Source organism: Vulpes vulpes, chromosome 5 (assembly GCF_048418805.1).
Source record: "Vulpes vulpes isolate BD-2025 chromosome 5, VulVul3, whole genome shotgun sequence".
Taxonomy (NCBI): domain Eukaryota; kingdom Metazoa; phylum Chordata; class Mammalia; order Carnivora; family Canidae; genus Vulpes; species Vulpes vulpes.
Genome location: NC_132784.1, coordinates 18,046,709 through 18,064,459, shown reverse-complemented (window position 1 = coordinate 18,064,459; position 17,751 = coordinate 18,046,709). Strand labels below are relative to the sequence as shown.

The following is a 17,751-nucleotide window of genomic DNA, read 5'->3' as shown; positions in this document are numbered from 1 at the left end:
CTGGTAACCACTTATCCTTCTGTCTCATGGATTTGTTATATCTTGCTTTCTTATGCAGCACTCCTAAGAGGTGCAGATAAGATGTATTATGTAAAATATTTCTTTATAGCATATGTATTTTGCTGTCATTATCTGTAGTGTCTGTCAGTGTTATCTATTGCTGCTGTCTTCAAACAATAATCACATTATTTCTTATGGTTTCTGTGGGTGAGGAATTCAACCAGGGTGTAATGGAAATGGTGTGTCTCTGCTCTATGATGACTGGGGCCTTTGATGGAAGACCCCAAGTCTGAGATCTGGAAACATCTCAAGGCCCATTCACTTGCATGTCTGGCAATTGATGCTGTCTGTAGCCTAGAACCTACCTCGAGTTGTCAACTTGAACATCCACACATGGTTTCTCCATGTGACCTAGGCTTCCCCACAACATGGTGGCTAGGCTCCAAAGGCAAGCAACCTGAGACATAAACAGAAAGATTCAGAGTTCCAGGAACCAAGTGGAAGCCATATAACCTTCAACTGCCTAGCCTCAGAAGTCACACAGTGTTACTCTTACTGTGTTCTATTGATTGAGAGAGTTACAAAGGTCTACCCAGGTTCAAGGGAGAGGAACACAGACCCCACCTCTAAATGTAGGCATGTCAGTGTCACATTGTGAGAAGAGCTTATCAAATAGGATAAGAACTGGCATGGCCATCTTTGGAAATGCAGTGTGTGTCCACTCTGGTACCCCTAACAGGATTCTCTAAAATTGACTCCTTAACTTCCTTCACTGCTAGCTTATCAGTTGTGGAGATATGTATCCTACCTCTCTAATAAGGAGGTTGAGATTTACACATAGAAAAGAAGATGAGAAGCATGAAATACTGATGGAGCTTTTCTTAGAAAAGGGAAATACATTTCTCAAAAGGAAGGCAATTATTAAGATGTGTCTGTTAAAGAAGCAGTTCTAATTAATAGCTTAATGCTATTTGAAAAAAAAAAGCTCCCTAGTCAAGGAAACATTTTAATATGAAAAACACTGTTTATAAACACTGTATTTATCGTTTGGGCATGAAAACATTTTTGCAGGTTCTTGATTGACTTGACATATTTAAATACACAATTCTCCTTTCCCTGACATACCTCTAGACCAGGTAGTTGATGAAGTATAATTTTATTACATAAATTCTGTAGCTGCATTACCAAACATCATCTCTAAATCTTTAGTGTCATCATCTAAAATATAGGAAGAATTCTAGTACCTGTCTCATCTCACAGAACTGGCATGAGGATTAAATGAGTTAATATATGTAAAGTGCTTGGCACATTGTAAGTGCTTAAAAAAAGTTAGACACAGGAAGTATATAGATGTGTTAATGATATTCTGCATATATGTATATATGAAGAATCATAGCATAATTGAATTCATTTCCAACAAGGTATTCAAAAGATAAAGGAATATGATTACTGAAAATAGTTGGTTAATCTGTTTCATTGAGGAAGAACATATTAGATTGCTTCTTAATTTGATGACTGTTTGTTTTTCCTAGTTTGAAAAAGAAAAACAGCATGATATTCGATCATTCTTTATACCAAAACCTAAGAAAAAACAGTTGGTGACCTCCTGTGATGAATCAGGGATATTCCAGGAGAAACATACTGTCGTGCCAGCAAACCCTGGAAAATTGGCCACAGGACATACTATTGATCATGAAAGCAGTTTTGAACCGGAAGCTAAAAGACTGAAGTCTATTACCACCAGTGACCACCGCAGTGCCCCTGAGAAGAAACCGTCCTGGCCCAGGCACACTTCATCTCTCGCCCAGGCAACCAACCCACCCCTTTCTGGAAAGGGCTGGCAGTGTGGTCTCTGCACCTATGTCAATAGCTCAGTGTTACCTTATTGTGAAATGTGTGAGAATCCTCAAGGCAGAGCTGGTGAGTACATGGAGTGTGGCCCTGGAGGGGGCTAGCAGTGTTGTCTTCACATAATCTGTGGTTTTAGAGGCAACCGTGGTTATCACAGGTTAGTGTGACTCCAGCTTTTAATCTAGAGTAAGAACTTTATATAGTGAAGACTGAATTTATCCCCTGGTGGAATGTGGAAAGCTCCCAGTTCTGTCAAGAATGTATATGCCTGAGCGTCTGTGACATGGCATTAATTTGGCACAAATGGACATTTCTCATTAATGCCAGCAGGATGTGAATTCAGTGGGCAGGAATAGAAGCTCTGTTGCTATGGCAGCAAATATGCCTTATAGTCATAGACCTGCTGTTTTCTTTCTCCTGTAGATAATACTTGTTTTTAAAGAAATTCTAGATTATTTTTGTTTAAATAGTAAAATAATACAATGTAGCTTTTTTGCCTAGTAAAATATGCATTGTGTCCTGTTTCTTGCATGACAAATCATAAAAATTCCTCTATAAATCTTCTTTTAAGGACCAATTTGGTATCTGTTTTATAAGTTAATTATTTTCCAAAGCATGATATTTTAAAAGTAGAAATTGTAAACATACCTCAGAGTATGTTTTTATAGCATAATATTCCATTTTCTGATGTTTTGTTTTTTGAAATGATTATCAATCCTGAGGTTGTCTTAGAAAATAGATCATTAGTATTTCTTTTGTTTCCAGTTTTAGAGACCATTTTCATGGCAACTCAAAATGCCAAGCTGACAGTTTTGGAAGCTAGAAGAAATCATTTTATTTTATAAGTTGTAATAATTGTACGCATCTCCTTTTCCATCATATGTGAATCCTTTAGCTAAGTAACATTAACAAAGAGTCAGTTAAGATAAAGGCTCTGCCACTGCAGTTCCTTCCTGTCTTTCTTGTTCTCCTATGTCTTAGTTTTAATCTGAAAGAAAATGTAATCAGTAGCTGAGTCTTTCCTCTTTCATTTCTGGGTGTTCCTACAAAAATGACAAGTCTGCCATCTGGGCGGTTATATTTGTAACGTGGACACCTGTTGTCTGTGAACTAAATTGGAACCACAAGCTTATTCCATATAATATCTCTCACAATTTGCATTATCTCATTCAATTTCCAACTACTCTAGGCCATAAAAATAAAGTATCTCATGACTACGAATAATGCCAGTTCACATTAAGTATAAGTTGAGTGATTTAGCAATGAAAATCATAGTTTAACAGGGTTTTATAGTTCTGATTTTTCTTTGTGATGCCAAGAGCAACAGCGAAAGTTTCTAGATCCATGATTTAGTAAGCAAACTCTCAAACATCCTAAAGAAAAGTAAAACTTCTTTTGTGACTATGAAAGTCTGATTAAACAGACATACATATAAGTAACAGTGATAATACTGTATATAAAAGGTTATAATTATTAGGTTTATATTACTGTATGTGGCTTAATGATTTCCAGCCTTGATTTGGATGTACCCCCAAAAGGGCTGAAAAGCAGAATTAATTCTAATTCATCCAAAATTTTTAATCCGTGTTTGCAGTGTAACACTTTGAGGAAACAGAATCCAAAAAACTTAAGGGGCAATATTAGGAAATTACAGTCCTATAAAGGTTGCTAATGCAGTCTCCAGGACATTCAGTACAATTTGGTATAGTATATATTGAACACTAATATTTGTCAGTAGGGAGCACTTCTCTTGTGCTTTGTTGGGGGTTTTTTGGGGGTTTTTTTGTTTGTTTGTTTTGTTTTGTTTTGTTTTTTTAAGTACTCTCAATGGGACGCCTGGGTGGCTCAGCGGTTGAGCATCTTTGGCTGGGGGCGTGATCCTGGGGTCCGGGATTGAGTCCCATATCAGGTTCCCTGCAGGAATCCCGCTTCTCCCTCTGCCTGTGTCTCTCATGAATACATAAATAAGACCTTTAAAAAAAAGTACTCTCTTCTTTCTCCTTCCCCTTCCACCTCTCTGCCTCTGACAATGTCAAGTCTGATTCTTGAACTCTATTCTGTAACCATAGATAGTCTTTTATGCTTTGTTTATTGATTTGCTCTAAATGTTGAAAATAAACAGCATGAATGTAATGTAAAAAAAAAAAGTACTCTTTATGCCCAACATGGGGCTTGAACTCACAACCTTGAGATGTGGAGTCACATGCTCTACTGAGCTAGCCATGTGCCCCTCCTGTGCTTTGTCCTTACTTAACATCCACATAGCTTATACTTGCCATCTTACTGTTCACAGGCCCACACTTCGTCTCTCACTTGATTCGCGGCTTGTCCATATGCCTCTGCCTCTTCTGCACCTGCGTGTCTAACAGGTCCCTCGAGGTGAACATGCCCCAAGATGGAGTTGTTCATTCACCACCACCACACCTAACACCTAAATCTTCTCTTCCCTCATCTCCCCTCCATGATGCTAGAAACCCAGGCAGCATCTTTGATTCTTCTCTCTCCTTCCACACTTGATTTGCCAAGTTCTGCCGGTGTAACTTCCAGTCTATCTTGATTCTGGCCACGTCTACTTTATTGCTACCATCCTAATGAAAGTCACCTTTTTCTCTCCCAGACTTTAGTGGCCTCCCAGTGAGACTCCCTGTGGCCCTTCAGTGTAAGCAGCCTGAGGGAGCCTTAAAAAATTCAGAGGATCCCATTCTTTTGCCTAAAACTCTCAATGGCTTCTGTTTCATTTACAGTACAGTTTAAGAATACACGCCCTGGGGCCAGGCTTCCTAGATTCCCCAACAGCCCTCCACTCACTCACTCACTGCTCACTCGGATGGAACTCGACCCAGATCTTGGCCCTGCCAACCTTTGCTCTCTACCATCCCCTGATTACAAAACCTTGTTTTATTCTGTTTCATTTCTCTTTCTCTTTATTCATTGGCCTTTATTCTCTTTCTCTGATTTTTTTTTTTTTTTTTTTTTTTATTCATGATAGTCACAGAGAGAGCGAGAGAGAGGCAGAGACACAGGCAGACGGAGAAGCAGGCTCCATGCACCGGGAGCCCGACGTGGGATTCGATCCCGGGTCTCCAGGATCGCGCCCTGGGCCAAAGGCAGGCACCAAACCACTGCGCCACCCAGGGATCCCCCTCTTTCTCTGATTTATTCATTTCCTTGTTGATTGTCTCTGACACTTAGAATAGAAACTCTAGGAAGCTGGGATTTGTTTGTCTCCTTCCTCACTGCCTGTCACTTCATCGCTTGCACATGGGGCATTTAGTGACTCCCAGAGAATGAACGAACATTATTGACTATTTCTTTTTTAGAAGACCTAGCTGTGACTTTTTAAAAACTGGCCTTCAAATAAATAATGATTTTATCTAAATTGGTACATAAATTGTTTGATTTTCATAATTCTGCAAATAGATAGCCTCAGCTCCACCCAGGATAAAAAGGAAAATAAGAAAGATGATCCACAGAAAGACACCTCCAAAAACATTTGGAGTAGCTCTGACTGTGAAAAACAAGTCCTTGCATCCCCAGAACCGAACCCATTGGCTGAGAGCAAGGAAGAAATATCAGAAATCAAGAGAGAAGATGGACACACACCCCAGCCAAGTGATGGTAAGTCTGGTTTCACTTCCAGGGTCCAGATACTAAGGATGAATGTAGATATATGATACTGTTTGTAGATTTGTGACTACTACCATGTTCCAGGTTTCTTGTATTCCCATTTATATTAAAAATACCAATCATTTAAAAGCACACACTTAAACACCAGATGGCTGGAAGAGCAGAGCTGTGGGCATTCAGACATGACTTAGAGCAGAACTGGCACTAGCTGCTCCTGCTGCGCCCAGGCCGGTTGCCCAGCCTTATCTGAGCCAGGCCATCCACGAGTGAGGGTGTGGTTCTGATATTTGGGAGGCTTTTTTGGACAAAACAGTAAGATTGATGTATTATTAACAGCTGCTTAACAAATTATTAATCATTTGCACATGAATTTCTTTTAAATGACCACAATTAATTGACATATTTTAAATTTAGGGTTTAGGGTTTTTTTTAAGAAAACATTTTAAGGTACATAATTTCAAGACTATATGAATCATGACTACATTGGGAGCCAACCAGATGATTTGGATTTATTTACTCTTTGGTTGATGCCATTCATTTCTTCGAGCTGTGATAGTTGGTGCACACACCAGCCTGTATGCCAGACATCACTATCTTTATGGACTGGCTGGCCAGAGCTGGTGAGTAGTTTGGGGTTGTTTTCTTTGTTAATTGGTTAGTGACCATAGTAACCCACAGACTGTTGTTCTCATTATAACAACACCAAAACTGCTAAGATGGGACAGTTGAAGTTTTTCTCCTAAATCAGCTGCTATTAAACGCAGATATAATTCAGAGTCAGATCATTGCTCTAAAATGAAATCTTCATTTAAGAATTTCTCAGCTCAAGGCATCATCCTTTCCTACCCACCACCCCAGCTGTTCTTCCCTCTAATGCCTCAGGGTCTTCTCAAAGAATGTCTTGCAATGGACCCTGTTTGAGGTGTGTTAATTTTAACAGTCTTTAGGTAGATGGTGTAGTCTCAGGTGAGGCATTCCTTTCATAACTCTGGTTTCCTTCCTCCTGCTTAGACAATCCCTCAAGTACTGATGAAGCTCTTGTTATAGAACAGCATGTGGCTCACTGGACTAAACATCAGGCCCAGAACAAACAACTGGAGGTTGTCATCAATGCTTAGGCTGAGTCTTTTCATCTATGGCAAGGACATTCTGGCTTGTTAGTTGTAAATTGGTCCCTTGTTGAAGGCAGATGCTGGCTTTACTTACACGTAGTTTTCAAAAATCACTAGACCTTTTGAAATTCTGTTCTGCCAGTAAAATTTGCATTGGCCTCTTCTACTCCAGACAATGCCAATGTTTCCCCCATACCTGTCCGCTCTTCCTTTTGTGGACTTCTCAGGTCACTGGGCTGAGAACTCCATATAAGCCATATGCTTCACCTCTCCCCACTAACATGGATTTCCATGAAAAACAAAAGACTATGTGAATAACAGAGGAGACACACTATGTTAAAATGTTTATTCTGTACACATAAGCTCTTTTAGAACTGGAGTGGAATGTGCTTTGCGAGGACTGTGGTTTTGTTCTAACTGGAGTTCTAAGGGTCTGGTAGGGTGGCTGTGTCTTCACAAGATGTGTCATCTCTAGTCTAAACCATTAAATTACACTTCATGGAAACAATAGAAAGAGAAATATGTTCCCTGATGTAGCTGCCAGCGACCAAGAATATCAGCTAATTTAGAATCAATCCTATAATGCTTTTTGTCAGAGAATGACTTCTGATCCTTAAACATTAATGCATTAACCATAGTTCTTCAAAAAATCTGAAGACAGAGTGATTATACAATGCATTGTTTTATGTACATTAAGAAAGAAGGAAACTCTAAAACTTAAACTATGATTTAATACCTGAACGATACCCAGACCAGGTCATACCACCCTCTGTTACTTTGATTATTTTTTTCATTTGTCCTGAGGGATTCGGCATTTTCTTCTACCCTCATCTACTGTGCTTCACGTGTGCTAGGCAACCCTTCTGCTTAGCTCTGGATCCAGATGTGAGAGAACTTTATCTGGGATCTCCTTTCCTTAGGTCCATGAAGCACTTTGTCATTCCTTCACAGGAATATTAACAAATTTGGGTTATTCCCCCAACAATACATATTTACTTCTTTAATATCAAATTTATGCTCTCCTGCTTTATATGTAAAACTTTTGGTACACGTGGTAACTTTTTATTTCCATACCAAATCCTAGTGAAACATTTTGAAGACATTTTAGTGCAATTAAACTCAACTCATGTAGTAACAAATAATGTGTCTGCCTCAAGTGTGATGTTGAAGTAACAACAGTATTGTAGTTATGACTAAGCTCATGCATGCTCAGGCAATGACAACTACATCACCGACTGCCACCTGGCCAACAGTGATTGTAAAATGGCATGATTATTGGCTGTAAGACATGCCAATTCAGAGATGTTAAACCATGGAAAAAAACTGACATTTTTAAATTCATGAAATATGGGAATACTCCCAAGTTTGTAAAATGACCAGTGGTTTCATTAGAAAAATTAAAACATGATGACATTGCCAAGTAGAATGACAAATAACCGACTTCTAGATCTGAGGATCTAGAAGGTCACTGAAGAAAAATATATATATAAATAAATAAGAAAGAAAGAGATAGAATGAAAGAAAAGGAAGGGAAGGGAGGGGAGGGGAAGGGAAGGGAGGAAGGAAGGAAGGAAGGAAGGAAGGAAGGAAGGAAGGAAGGAAGGAAGGAAGGAAAGAAGGAAGGAAGGAAGGAAGGAAATAATAAAAGTCATTTAGAAACTGTGGCAAGAGATTAAGGGTACAGGCTCTGTAGTCACATTACTGGTCTTAAGCCCTCTTGCTGGTGGTGTGCCCTTGGGCAAGTTAATGTGCCTTAGTTTTCTCCTCTGTAAAATGCACTACTTATTTCTGAGAGGTGTTAATAATATGTACTTAGAACAGTGCCTGGCACGTTGTTAAGTACTTGATAAGTGTTCACCATAATTATGATGTAGATCCACTGTGATAACCCTATCTCTCCAATATATATATTGGTGAGACTGAGAAGTGGTAAATAAAAGAAGATTATCAAAAAAAAAGCTTGTCCACCTATTTCATTTTGTGAATGTGAAGCACCGGGTCATAGGGGATATGGTGTTAATGTGGTCTTTCACAGAGCTGCATTGCTGCTGATAACCAAAATGGTGCTCCTTCGACCTCAGCTTAAAACCACTGAAGCAGAAGTCCAGATTCTAGACTCCTTTTTTTAAAAAAATGTTTTATTTATTTATTCATGAGAGAGAGAGAGAGGGGGGCAGAGACGCAGGCAGAAAGAGAAGCAGACTCCATGCAGGGAGCCTGATGTGAGACTCGATCCAGGGACTCCAGGATCACGCCCTGGGCCAAAGGCAGACACTAAACCACTGAAGCACCCAGGTGTCCCTCTAGATTCCTTTCAGGCCAATAACAGTGCTTGGTGGCAGGAAATTCTCCCTCACATGTCACTTGTATCTTTTCAGCTAATTCTGAATTTGTTTCTCTCTACTGGGGTCATTTGCAGAAGTGCAAAAGCAACTGGTTTCCCTCTAAGCCAGTGTGGCCTTAGATGGCCTACCATGGTAGTTTTATTTCAAGTGCAACACATGTTCTTTGTCAAATATTTTGATATATTTTACATAGCTCTTTCATCATTCTAACCCATAGAAGATTAAAATAAGCTATTTTGGATAGAGGAGAGGTAAACCTTCAGGTTCTTTTTTTATCTTCTTTTTTTTTATTTTTTTTTATCTTCTTTATTAGAACAGTTGAAGAGTTCAGACAGCTTGCCAGTGTATGATACCCTAATGTTCTGTGCAAGTCAGAATACTGACCGGATTCACCTTTATACTAAGGTAAGCATCATGCAGAGTCTATAGCTTGAAACATGCCAAAAAAAAGACTTTTTTTTTTTTCATGTTTCAGTGGAGATATTTAATTTTATTAATAGTGAGATAAGTATCTGGTTCTTTTTCTCCTTAAAGCTAATTCTAAAATTCCTTTTTTAAATCTAAAGACAGTGAGAGACAAGACAGCACAGTCATTAAAAGCACAGACTCCAGGGCCAAACTGCCTCAGTTCAAATCTATTACTAAGCGTGGAATCTTGAACAGATTACTTAACTGCTTGTGCTTCAGTTTCCTCAACTGGGAAACATGGATAGAAGTTGTTGCGAGGGTAATAGCTAAATCCTGTAAATCACATAGCACTGTGCCTAGCCGTAAGGAACCCTCAGAGCTCCTAGGTGTGGTACACACACACGCACACCATGTCTACACAATGGCATATTATGCAGCCATAAAAAAGAATGAGATCCTGCCATTTGCAACAACATAGATGGATGTAGAGAGAAAGTATGATCCTAAATGAAATAAGTGAGACAAGAAAAGACAAATATCACATGATTTCACTTATATGTGGAATCTAAAATAAACAAAGCAAGTGAACAAACAAAGCAAAAGCAGACCCATAAATCAGAGAATGAACTGGTGGTTGCTAGAGGGGAGGAAGTTGGAGGGGATGGGCAAAATGGGGGAAGGGAAGTTGAAGATACAGGCTTCCAGCTATGGAATGAATATGGTCACAGGGATGAAAGGCAGTGGTATTGTGATAGTGCTGTACGGGTGACAGATGGGAGCTACAGTTGTGTGAGCACAACATAACGTATAGACTTGTCAAATCACTATGTCCTACACCTGAAATTTATGTAACATTGTGTGTCAACTGTACTTCCAAAAAAAGTTAGCTCCTTCATGGATTATTTGTAGCAGACGCAGCACCTTTGCAGAAGCCTGACTCTGCCCATCCATGTCAAATAAATTCTAGGATGCTTTAAAAATATGATTACTTGGACTCATGCCGTAGTCTAGGTTAGTAGTGCTCAAACTTTTGTTCATGTAGGTTATACCTATTGATATTTACTGTATTTGAAGTTAAAATGGAAACACTTAAAAATATTTATTAGTTAAGGATAGTAATAATTAACCCATTGTTGATATTCATGTCAATAACTTAATTTTATGAAACATATATAAAACAAGATAACATTTAGTGAGGAAAGTTATCAGTTCCTTTTTTTTTTCAGTTCCTTTTTTTAAAAGAGTTTTTTAAAAAGTTGTTTATGAAAGAGAAAGAGAGAGAATGCAGGAAGGAGCAAAAGGACAGGGATAAGCAGGCTGTGCACTCAATGGGAACCCGATTCAGGCTGGACCCCAGGACCCTGGGATCATGAGTAAATCAAGAGTCAGTCACTTAACTGACTGAGTCACCCAGGCACCCCTACATTGTTTTACATTTTTAGCAGTTTCTCTAGAGTCTTAATAGAAGACATTAGGATTCTCATATCTGTCTGTCCCTGGGAAACAGCATTGTGCAGATACTTTTGCCTTTGTGGATCTCCTGAAGTGGTTTCATGGGCTCTGTGAGAATCTTTGGCCTAGGTAAAGTAGTGTGAGTATTTGAGGAAAAACTTGCTGAGATTATGAATACTTATGTTTGATCTACAGTATCAAATTTCTAATCTTTATAAGTATAATAAAATACTATTTGTAATCATGAATGTAAGAGTAATAAAATACTCTTACATTCATGAGCCAGCCTACTGAAAGAATGCCTTTTTCAAGATAATTTAGGTTATAGGTTTTACACTAAAGGAAATAGAGATAGAGATAGATGGTGGGCCATGTAACAATCTCTCCAGTGCTAACTAACAATTAGAAAGGATTGCTAGAAGATTAGGAGATGACTAGGATTGTGAATGCCAGAAGCCCCATGCTGCCTCTGCGGTGGGACCACAGCATAGAGAGACACCAGGAAGGAAGGCAGACCGTGAACCATGCTCCTCTTTAAGGCCCAGACCCCTGTCCATGATGTGGAACCACTGGCTGTGGAGGGAGCGCCAAGGCCTCTCCTCTGCTCACCTGGAGGCAGGCCTGAGTGCCTGAGCCACCTACATCTCCAGTGTGGGGAGGGCGCCAGGCCTTGGTTCTCAGACCACCATGCGAGAATAACGAACTGGTCCCCAGAGGGGATTGAAGGTCGAGAAGCCAAAAGGCGGACACCAGGCAGAGTACAACACAGAATTCAGAAGCCCTAAAACTCCTTACATTTTTAATTCTATACGGTGAAAGCTCTGCATCCTGGATCATCTGATCAATGGTTTTACCCCTCTGGGTGGAAATAGGAAAGAAACTGCAAAGTCCTGGTATCACAGCCTCACTGACCTATCTTACAGTCTCAGCACCCAGCCTGTGTCACATGGGCCACCTCACCTTCTTGACATCTCTCTTCATAGTGTCAAGTACATTTGTATGACTGATCTGAATACTTACATGTCCCTTTACCATAAAATGTAATTCAATTAATCTTCTAAACATGAGACACTAAGCAAAGGACACATTAACAGGTCTTTTCACAACGATAAGGTGAGCTGAGGTGAATCTGGAAGGAGGAATTTGGATAAAAACCCTAGTACCTGCCTAAAAGAAGACTCCCTAAAAGGAAGATCAATAACAGATGTTTAGTGTCCTACGTTGTAGTAACAGTATCCCTCTAAAGAGCTATTCTTTTTTTTTTTTTAAGATTTTATTTATTTCTTCATGAGAGACAGAGAGCCAGAGACACAGGCAGAGGGAGAAGCAGGCTCCCTGTGGGGAGCCCGATGTGGACTCAATCCTGGATCCTGGGATCACACCCTGAGCCGAAGGCAGATGCTCAACTGCTGAGCCACCCAGGCGTCCCAAGAGCTATTGGTTTTAGCCAGAATCCCAATTCCTAATTCAGATTTTAGAGTAACCATTACATGTCTAATGTTTGAATCAATATGTTAAGTACTTTCTGTGTGTTTTTTCCAAAGTGATTATGGAAGCTGTAACTTTCTTTTTAGCTGAGAGGATTAGAATATGGGTTCAGCCTTTGTTGATAGAATAGATTTTTATGTGCAGAGGTTTTTCTTCGCCTTTATAAAAGAACTACTTATGTTTAAACCTCCTGTTTAAACCCTCTACATGGTATTTTTTACCCTTTAGAGAGAAAGCAGTGGAGGCATGCAGAGAGCATGGGGAGCCCAGCCCCTCTCTGTGCTCAGCGTCCATGCAGGGCTGCTGTGTGGGTGGACTCCTGTTAGAACGTGCCACCTCCATTTATCTTTTAGGAGATTGGGAATATTGCGCCATAATATGATTCTTTACTTTTTAAATAATTAGTAGTGCCTACAGACAGGATGCATTAATAATGCCTTCCTAATCTATAATCAGGATGGAAACCAGATGAACTGCAACTTCATTCCCTTGGATATAAAATTAGACCTTTGGGAAGACTTACCAGCAAGCTTTCAGCTGAAACAAAATCGCTCCCTGGTAAGAACAGTCCTGTGTGTTTGTTGTAAGTTAAAATCTGTTGAGTAATTTCAGACCATTTTAGGTTTAATAAAAGCAGAGTTGCCTCATGGCCTGGTGCAGAGTCAAATCACTGGTCGCATTTTCATCAGTCCAGGCACTGCCATGATTTACCTTGGTGCTGAGAATAAACGTGAGTGAGATCTGTTTCCTTGGTGAGTGATCACACCTAGAGTTGCTGTTTCTGTGGATAGAATTATCCTCACATCGTTTAATTTCTCATTCACAGGATTAGCAACTGTGATATTTGTATCTGACAGGAGCACATTTTATCTCTCTGACAGTTAAGTTCTAGCGATGACACATTCTGAGAGCAGGGATGATGCGTGCCGGGTGACTCTCGCATCGTCAGAAGCACCAGCATACAGCTGTAGGCCAAGTACCTGCTCAGGAAGCCTCAAGCCTCATCTGTGGCCCATTGATCTTCACTGCTCAGAAATGTCAACATGTGTGGGGCTGACAGCATGCAGTGTGCCACTTTTTACAAGAAAATAGTGATTGTTTCTGCTCTTTGAGTGGAAATCTAACATTGCCCATGGGTCAGCTGCACCCATCTTAAAGGAAGAGGTACCAGTGAGCTATTTTCTCTGGTATCATCAAATCCTGATTCTCAGATTGCCAGAAAATAGCCAGTTACATATAATTGGCCAATAAGTAGGATTAATGGCCACCCTGGTAAAAATGTCCCAGCTTTATTGATGACTGTTTTCCTGGGGTAATTCAGGTAGTCGGGTACAAAGCGATTCTCAGATGTTACAGTGAAACCTGCCACCACTGTAAGACCTGCTCTCCCCAAGACCAGTCTTGCCCTGGCCTCTGCAGGCTTTGTGCTCCTCACAGCTGGGCCTCCTTGGGTCTCGCTGAGCACATTGCTGCCATTGGTTCCTATGTGCATCCGGGACATATGCTGGGCATCCTGAAATGGGTCTTTATAGAGTCTTTAGGTTGAAAGAGACCTCTGCAGAACTGGCCATGATATTTTACAATAAAGCTATGAAGAAGCATCAAACTGAAGAAAGCCTTAAATTGTGACATTCAGAAGCCTCTTTGGAGATAGAATACAACAGCAGTTTTCTGATGTGATAAGGGGCTTTACTTTCAAAGGAAAATGCCTGGTGTGCTGGTAACTCTTTTCATTACCTCATTTTCTGCCAGATTTTGAGGTTTGTTCGAGAATGGAGTAGTCTAACTGCCATGAAGCAAAAAATAATCAGGAAAAGCGGGCGGCTGTTCTGTAGCCCAATTCTTGCTTTGGAAGAAATCACAAAGCAACAATCCAAGCAAAATACTACTAAAAGGTATGCTTTGTCTTTCTTTTTTATTTTGTAGATTCATTATTTGTCATGGTTTTTTCTACGGGTAATGGGGGGGTTGATCTGAGACATTTTATGTAACCACTAATGAAATCTTTTAACTAATGATGAGTTAAGAAAAAATCATACATAAAATAACAGCTTATTTTATAGCAACATAATTAGATATTTTGTGAATTTCATCCAATCTGCTGGAAAAGATTAGGTTTTCCAGGTCTTGGTCACCATGAGTCTCACTCATGAGGAGAGAGGCCAGAGTCATAGGCTTTGCAACCTGTGACCTGCCAAGCCGAGGATACTGTTTAACAACAGGAAGGCATTTCCCTGTTAGAAGAGCCTCTGCCCTGCACTCCCAAAGCGTGAATCTGGGTGCTGTGCAGCAGAGGAGCTGGTCCTGCTTGACCGCCAGCACCCAAAGGGTCAGAGGGAATTATTATAGTGCCCATGGTCAGAAACAAAATAAAAGGAAAGGTTAAGTGTGTCCTTCTGTAAGTGTTTTACCTTAATCATTACAGGTTTCTTTTTAATCTAATCCAAATCTAATCTAAATCTAATCTAAACTTATCTAAACTCACTTTGCTTTCTTGGCATCATAATCATCTCTGCACCATCCATGTATCCCCCTTGTGGGACCTCGGGCCCCCTTCTCTGAAGACTCTTTCCTCATCATGAAGCGGTGATGCTCAGTCAGCTATTCTTTGCCCGGCTCCTGCTTGGGAAGAGATCACCAAGGACCAAACTGAACAGCCACATGGCAGCACAAGCCCCTGGAGCTCCAGCTGTTTCCACACACCAGTACTGTGTCTTTATCCTCACACCCCCCTCAGTTTATGATCTCTAGCCTTTTCCATGCACACAGGTGAAAAATGTCCATCAGTAAGTGAGAGATTGCAGTTGATCATATAGCTTGTATCCCTATACAGTGAAAAATCCCTCAGCTGTTGCAAAATGTGGCATATGGTATATTCATATGTGAGAATAGAGAATGATACTTGTGATACATTATTAAGAGTAGAAAGAAGTATAAAAAAAGGCTGGAGATACAGACATATGTAATTGCTGTTATGACATAGAAAGTGCCTGGAAAAAAAAAGAAAAAGAAAAAGAAAGTGCCTGGAAGTGCCCTAGAAACTCTTACCAGAGGTTTCTCTAAGACGATGGTTCTCAGCTGGGGGCAGTTTTACCCTCCAGGGTGGCAATGTTAGGAAACCTTTTAGTGTGTTACGATTAAGGGATACAACCATGGAGCATTTAGTGGCTAGAGGCCTGAGATACTGCTGACAATCCTACAGTGAACAGAACTGCACTCCCAAACAGCTACCTGTTTTGAAACCTCAGTAGTACCCCTGATGAGGGATCTTGTTGTAGACCATGTAAAAGGGGATTTGTGGAGATGGTAGGGACTTGGTACTTTAGGCCTGGATCAAAAACTCATATGACTAAAAGTAAAGCAGGAACCATAAATGAACAAATGAGATCAAGTGTAAAACCAGAAAAGATTGAGGTGGGGGGGAGAAGTATGGCAAACTATGGAGATGGACTTAGCATAAAGAGCCATGAGAACGAAACCTGTGTACCTGCAGAGGGGTGTGCTTCAGGGAAGTGTGCGGGTTCTTGCTGGACGACCCCAGCAAGTCCCAGACTTGGAGTAACTGTCTGTCTCTGAAAGCAAGTGTGAAAGATCAGGCTACACAACAGCACTGATTGGAAATCTGTATGAGGAGCAGGTGGACAGTGGATGCCTCGCCTCCTGCTGTCCTACCAGTTTGCTTTCTACAGAAAACTGAACCAGAGAGACATCGGCCTTGGAAACACCAGGCTTAGTGGAGATAAAGGGAGAGGCGTTACATTAGAAACCAGCACTTCTCGGGCCCCTTTCTCCACTTCCAGTTTCTCCACTCCAGCATACTAGAAACCACATTTTACTTCCTAGCAGAAAATTAAAGGATTCTTCTCTGAAGAAAAAAACAAAAAACAAAAACAGAATGGCCTTAGAATAAAGACACATGGATACTAATTTTAAGCAGTGGCTAGATCTCCAGCCAGATTATCCTACAGTGGCATCCACCAGTTCACAGGACCCATCCAACCTCAGAATTTGCAATTAGCTTTTGAGTAGCTCAGTCTTAAATGTGAGTGGAAGCCAAGATCATCACCAGGTACTGTTTCTGAGTTCCCATAAGTCAGAGGCAGGCCTGCTTCCCTTGGGGCCCTGTTAGGTTTATGATGCCAGGGGTTTATTTTGACCCCCGAAGCAAGTCAGCAACCTAGAGCCCAGCACTGTTTTCACTGTTGTGGGCCACTTCCCACACACTCTTCTTTTCTTGCAAAATTTGCCATCTTCCAAAGACTTCCCCATCCAGGAATTACTTTAGTAGACAATATTCTCCCTCCCTATTTGTGAAAACTGGGATTTGCCATAATCCTTTTGAGAGGTGGTATACTTACATCAACTTCCCAGCAAACCTCACTGGAAAATTAAATGTTGGTAACTCACAACTGTGTTTGAAAAGTTGCCAACCTCCCGCTTTGGGGCTGATTGATCTGTTTCTTGTGGTTTCAGAATTTTGTGCTTAAATCTCTTGTAGGAAAAAAGTTATTTTTAGTTCTTAAGTCTCTGAATAGATTTCTCAGCATCTTTTAAAGTTACTGAATTAGGTTTCTAAGCTTTTAAACATTGAATAATACCTGAGGCAAGGCTTAATATCCCCTTGCCCCTCAAAGCCAGGCAGTGTTTGAGTTCATTAGAATCCACTGAAATACTTTAGTGAAGTGCTTTTGTCAAGGGAATAAAATGGTTGAAGAATTGGGGAGTAGGGGGACGTGGGAAATTTAGGAACCAAAAGGGCAAGTTAGAGAATTCTGAAAGAATCCGCTGTGATTCCTTTTTTCTTTTGCTTCGAACGACACACCAGTAGAAATTCAAATATATGAAAAGAGAGGCACTCTTAATAGGAAAAGTGCAGATTTAAAGCTATAATGAGATGTATATCACCATTAGCAGAGATGTTTTTAACTGACATATCTTGTGCTAGTTTAAGTGTGAGAAAACAGGTCCTCTCCTGAATTGCCAGCAGACCCAAGGGAGAGAACAATGAGTCAAAATCTATCCAGATTTAAAGCACCCAAGACCTCTGACCCAGCAATTCTGCTTCCAGAAAATTTACTTTCCATGTGTTTAATGTGTAGAAATATGTATAGGGATATCACAGGATTGTTTGTGATAGCAGAGACTAGAACAGCCTAAATGCCATTAATCAAAACTGATTAAACATATGGTTTATTCAAATAATGGAATAACATGCAATCATTAAAAAAATAGGGCAGTCCATGTGTACTGATATGGAAAGGTCTCAGAGGTGTATGTGTAGGTAGAAAGAACAAGGTGGAGATTAGTATTTTGTGCTACCATTTGTTTTTAAAAATAAAAAATATAATGAGGAGTGACTGCAAATAAGTACAGGTTTCTTTTTGGGGTGATGAAAATGTTCTGGAATTAGTGGTGATGGTGGAGAACCTTGTGAATAAACTAGAATGCAATGAAATATAAACTTTAAA

At 40.2% G+C, this 17,751-nt stretch overlaps 1 protein-coding gene across 3 annotated transcripts in view; it reads left to right on the top strand.

Moving 5' to 3' along the window:
• Window positions 1-17,751, top strand: part of ZRANB3 (zinc finger RANBP2-type containing 3) — a 306,312-nt gene that overhangs the window by 280,402 nt on the left and 8,159 nt on the right. For all 3 annotated transcript variants that reach the window (XM_072757626.1, XM_026015556.2, XM_072757627.1), the window contains 5 exons: window positions 1,533-1,920; window positions 5,272-5,469; window positions 9,249-9,340; window positions 12,740-12,841; window positions 14,036-14,178. In XM_072757626.1, the coding sequence (XP_072613727.1) occupies window positions 1,533-1,920; window positions 5,272-5,469; window positions 9,249-9,340; window positions 12,740-12,841; window positions 14,036-14,178 (923 nt within the window). The remainder of the gene's footprint in view (window positions 1-1,532; window positions 1,921-5,271; window positions 5,470-9,248; window positions 9,341-12,739; window positions 12,842-14,035; window positions 14,179-17,751) is intronic.